Source organism: Talpa europaea (assembly GCF_964194135.1).
Source record: "Talpa europaea genome assembly, chromosome: 15".
Lineage (NCBI taxonomy): Eukaryota > Metazoa > Chordata > Mammalia > Eulipotyphla > Talpidae > Talpa > Talpa europaea.
In genome coordinates this window covers 80,145,684-80,148,692 of record NC_140083.1, presented here as the reverse complement: position 1 = coordinate 80,148,692, position 3,009 = coordinate 80,145,684, and the positions used below count along the sequence as shown (strand labels likewise).

Below are 3,009 nucleotides of genomic sequence, written 5' to 3'. Positions count from 1 at the left end.
GGGCCCTAGCAGAGGTCCAGCCAGCTCCCCCTTTCATATGCAAATTATTAAAAGATGAAGATTGAATTTGGTCGCTACAATGCAGCACCCCGAGAACGGCGCCCGCCGACTCTGCCAGGCACCGCCAGTCTCTCGGCAGCCGCGGCCCGGCCGGCCAGCCGCGAACAAAGGACAGGGCAGGCCGGAGGGCCGGGGAGCAGGCCGCGGCGCCCCGGGGCCCACCTGGACTCCAGCAGCGCGCGGGGCAGGGCGCCCGGGGGGGCCGGCCCTGCTCGGGGGCTCCCTCAGCCCCCGCCCGCCCGCCGCGGCCCTCCGGGGCGGCCCCGCCGAGCGCGCCCGGGGCCCGGGCCGGGCCGAGCCGGGCTGGGGGGAGCCCCGGCGCGCGGGCCGCCCCGCGGGAGCCTGGGGTCGGGGGGTGCGGAGGGCCGCGGGGTGGGGGGGCGCTCGGGTCCGCGAGGCCCGGGGCCGGCGCCCGCGGGCGGCCCCGGGAGGACGCGGGAGAGCGCGGCCGGCGGGCTCGGGCGCGGCCCCGGGCCGGCCTCTAGAGAGCCTCTTTGCTTTTCATTTTGGAGTCTTTCTTCCACTTCATCCTGCGGTTCTGGAACCAGATCTTGATCTGTCTCTCGTTGAGACACAGGTTGTTGGCGATCTCTATGCGCCTGCGGCGGGTGAGGTAGCGGTTAAAGTGGAACTCCTTCTCCAGCTCCAGGGTCTGGTAGCGCGTGTAGCTGGTTCGGGACCGCTTGCCGTCGGTCTCTGGAACACAACCCCCCAAGCCCGCAGGGGTGAACCGCGCGCAGCGCCCCCGCGCCCCGCCCGGCCCGGCCCCGGCCCCACCCGCGCCGCGGGGCGAGCGGGCCGGGCCGGGAGCGGGCCGGGCCGGGCCGGGCCGGCCGGGGGGCGCCGCCGCCGGGCCGCGAACTTGGCGCCGCGGCCTCCGCGCGGCCGCCGGAGGGGCTGGGGGGCTGGGGGGAGAGGGAGACCCGGGCTCGGACCGAACAATAACACCCTCGAGATCCGAGCACGGGGGACCCCCCTCCCGCCCCTCCCGAGTCTCTGGAATCCTCCGGCGCGGCCGCGCCCGCCGAGCCGACTCCGCGGGGGAGGGAGGGAGGGAGCCGCGGGGGGATCCCCGCGCCGGAGCCCCGCGCTCCTCACCCTGCAGATCCCTCTATTTTTTTAACTCCCTCCCTCTCCCCCAAAAATTGAATATTGCCTTTTATACACGTTTTGTTCCTATGATCCAATTATGTCGTCGTAAATTTGGGCGCACACAGCCTCTAAGCCTTTTAGTGGACAGTTTTACGAGCCATTGATGCCTGGATCGTAAAATTTATGGCCGCAGGTTTTTTTTCTTTATTTGCCCCGCATGGCCTATAAAACCCAGGCGGACCCGAGCGCGCAAAATGAAGTCCTAAAGTTTACCGTGGCTCATGTGCAGTTTGGTCATCCACGGGTAAATCTGTGGCGGGGCCGGTGGCTGGCTCAGTCCGGCGGGCTGCCCTGTCTGCGCCTGCTCCTCTTTGATCTCCCCACTGCTCTTAGCTCGCTCCTCCAGCGCTGGGCGAGCCGCCTTCTGACTGTACATCCCGGGGTTCAGAGGAGCCGCTTCGTCTCTGCCCAGAGCGTGTCCCGGAGCGGCCGCGGCGCTGCAGGCGGGGCGGTCGGGGTGAGCCCGGGGGTTGGCAGCCATGTCTACCCCGTGGAGAGAGTTGGAAGGCGCAGGCGGTGGGAAAGTGATGCTTAAGTCCAATCCGCCGTAGCAGTACCTGGATGCCTGCACCTCTGAGGCCGATCCATAGTTCCCACAAGTTTGCATGTTATAGGCAGGGATATTGGGGCTCTGCTTATAGAATGAATTGGCTACGTAGGAGCTCATGGCGGGGAGGGCCCAAAAAAAATTTCTGCACCCTTTTTGATTAAGGGTGATTTGTGACTCTTTGAAGTTGAGGGGTTTTTTGTTCTCCAAAGTGCACAATTTATAGGTGGAGATATCTCTTTCTTTATCCTATGCGCTCTTCCCAAATAAGGGAGCCTTAAATAGAGTCACGTGACTCGAGCGGCCACTCATAAATTTGGCTTGATGACCTCCGGGAGGTTAGTGATGGAAGCCGGCGAAACGTATCTTGATATGTTGGCAAAGCCCAACCAAGGGGGAGAGGGAGAGAGAGAGAAAGAGAGGGAAGGGGGAGAAAAAAAAAAATGGTTCTTGGTATTGGGGGGTAGCCGGGACAACGAGCCCACAGCGACACCTGGTGTCTGTTTGTAGGAATTGCAGCCTGGCGCGCAGCCTCGCCGCCGGGCTCTGCCCTGTAGAGGAGAAGCTGGTTGCTGCTGCACCAGGGCCCTGAAATGGGCTTTTCAGCTGCAGTTAATTTTAAGGAAAGAGGAGGCGTCCTTTCGGGCTCACAGAGGGGATTTTGGTAACGGAGAGCCCCACTTTCCCTACCCCCAGGGCCTTCCAATCTCCAAAAACTGGCTGAGGGCAGGGGATTTTGGTAGGATAAGGTCCCTGCCCTGGTTGGAAAAGGTGGGGGTTCACCTCAGATTCTCTAAGCCAAGGGTCTCTAGGTCCCTTCTTTTCGGAGGCCCCAAGGCCTTGCTGCTGATGAGGAGGTGCCTGTCAGTCAGGGAGAGTGAACCCAGCCTCTGGAGAGGTAGAAAAGAGGCTCAGGAGGAGGGGTTCTGGGGGGGCAGAGCTCGATGGGGGGGGGTCATGAGGCTGAGAGTGTTGACTCTGAGATGTCTGGAGGTGAGGACCCTCGCTGGTCCCCCACTCCCTCCTAGAGTTAAATAGATCTCCTCACCATGCCAGGGGCTTCAGAGTGACAACAAGGCAGTTTTCAAGTGTGTGTGGGGGCGTGAGGGGTAAAGAACCAGGCACTTCGCTGGAGGAGCGCTCGTGTGCCCTGCGTGGCCCTTGTGTGGTGCCTGTGGCACACGTGGGACCTAAGCCTAGATTTTGAATAGGAAAGAGACATTAACTGGAGGCCTGCAGAAGCAAGACTC

At 63.1% G+C, this 3,009-nt stretch overlaps 1 protein-coding gene across 1 annotated transcript; it reads right to left on the bottom strand.

The window, feature by feature from the left end:
* Positions 1-541: 541 nt before the first annotated feature.
* HOXC5 (homeobox C5) lies at positions 542-2,020 on the bottom strand (the record flags this gene model as incomplete). Its single annotated transcript, XM_084254613.1, has 2 exons — positions 1,426-2,020; positions 542-756 (listed from the first exon to the last, which is right to left on the bottom strand). The coding sequence occupies exons 1-2, from the start codon at positions 1,877-1,879 to the stop codon at positions 542-544; spliced, it is 669 nt and encodes a 222-aa protein (XP_084110739.1). The 5' UTR covers positions 1,880-2,020.
* Between the last annotated feature and the right edge of the window lie 989 nt (positions 2,021-3,009).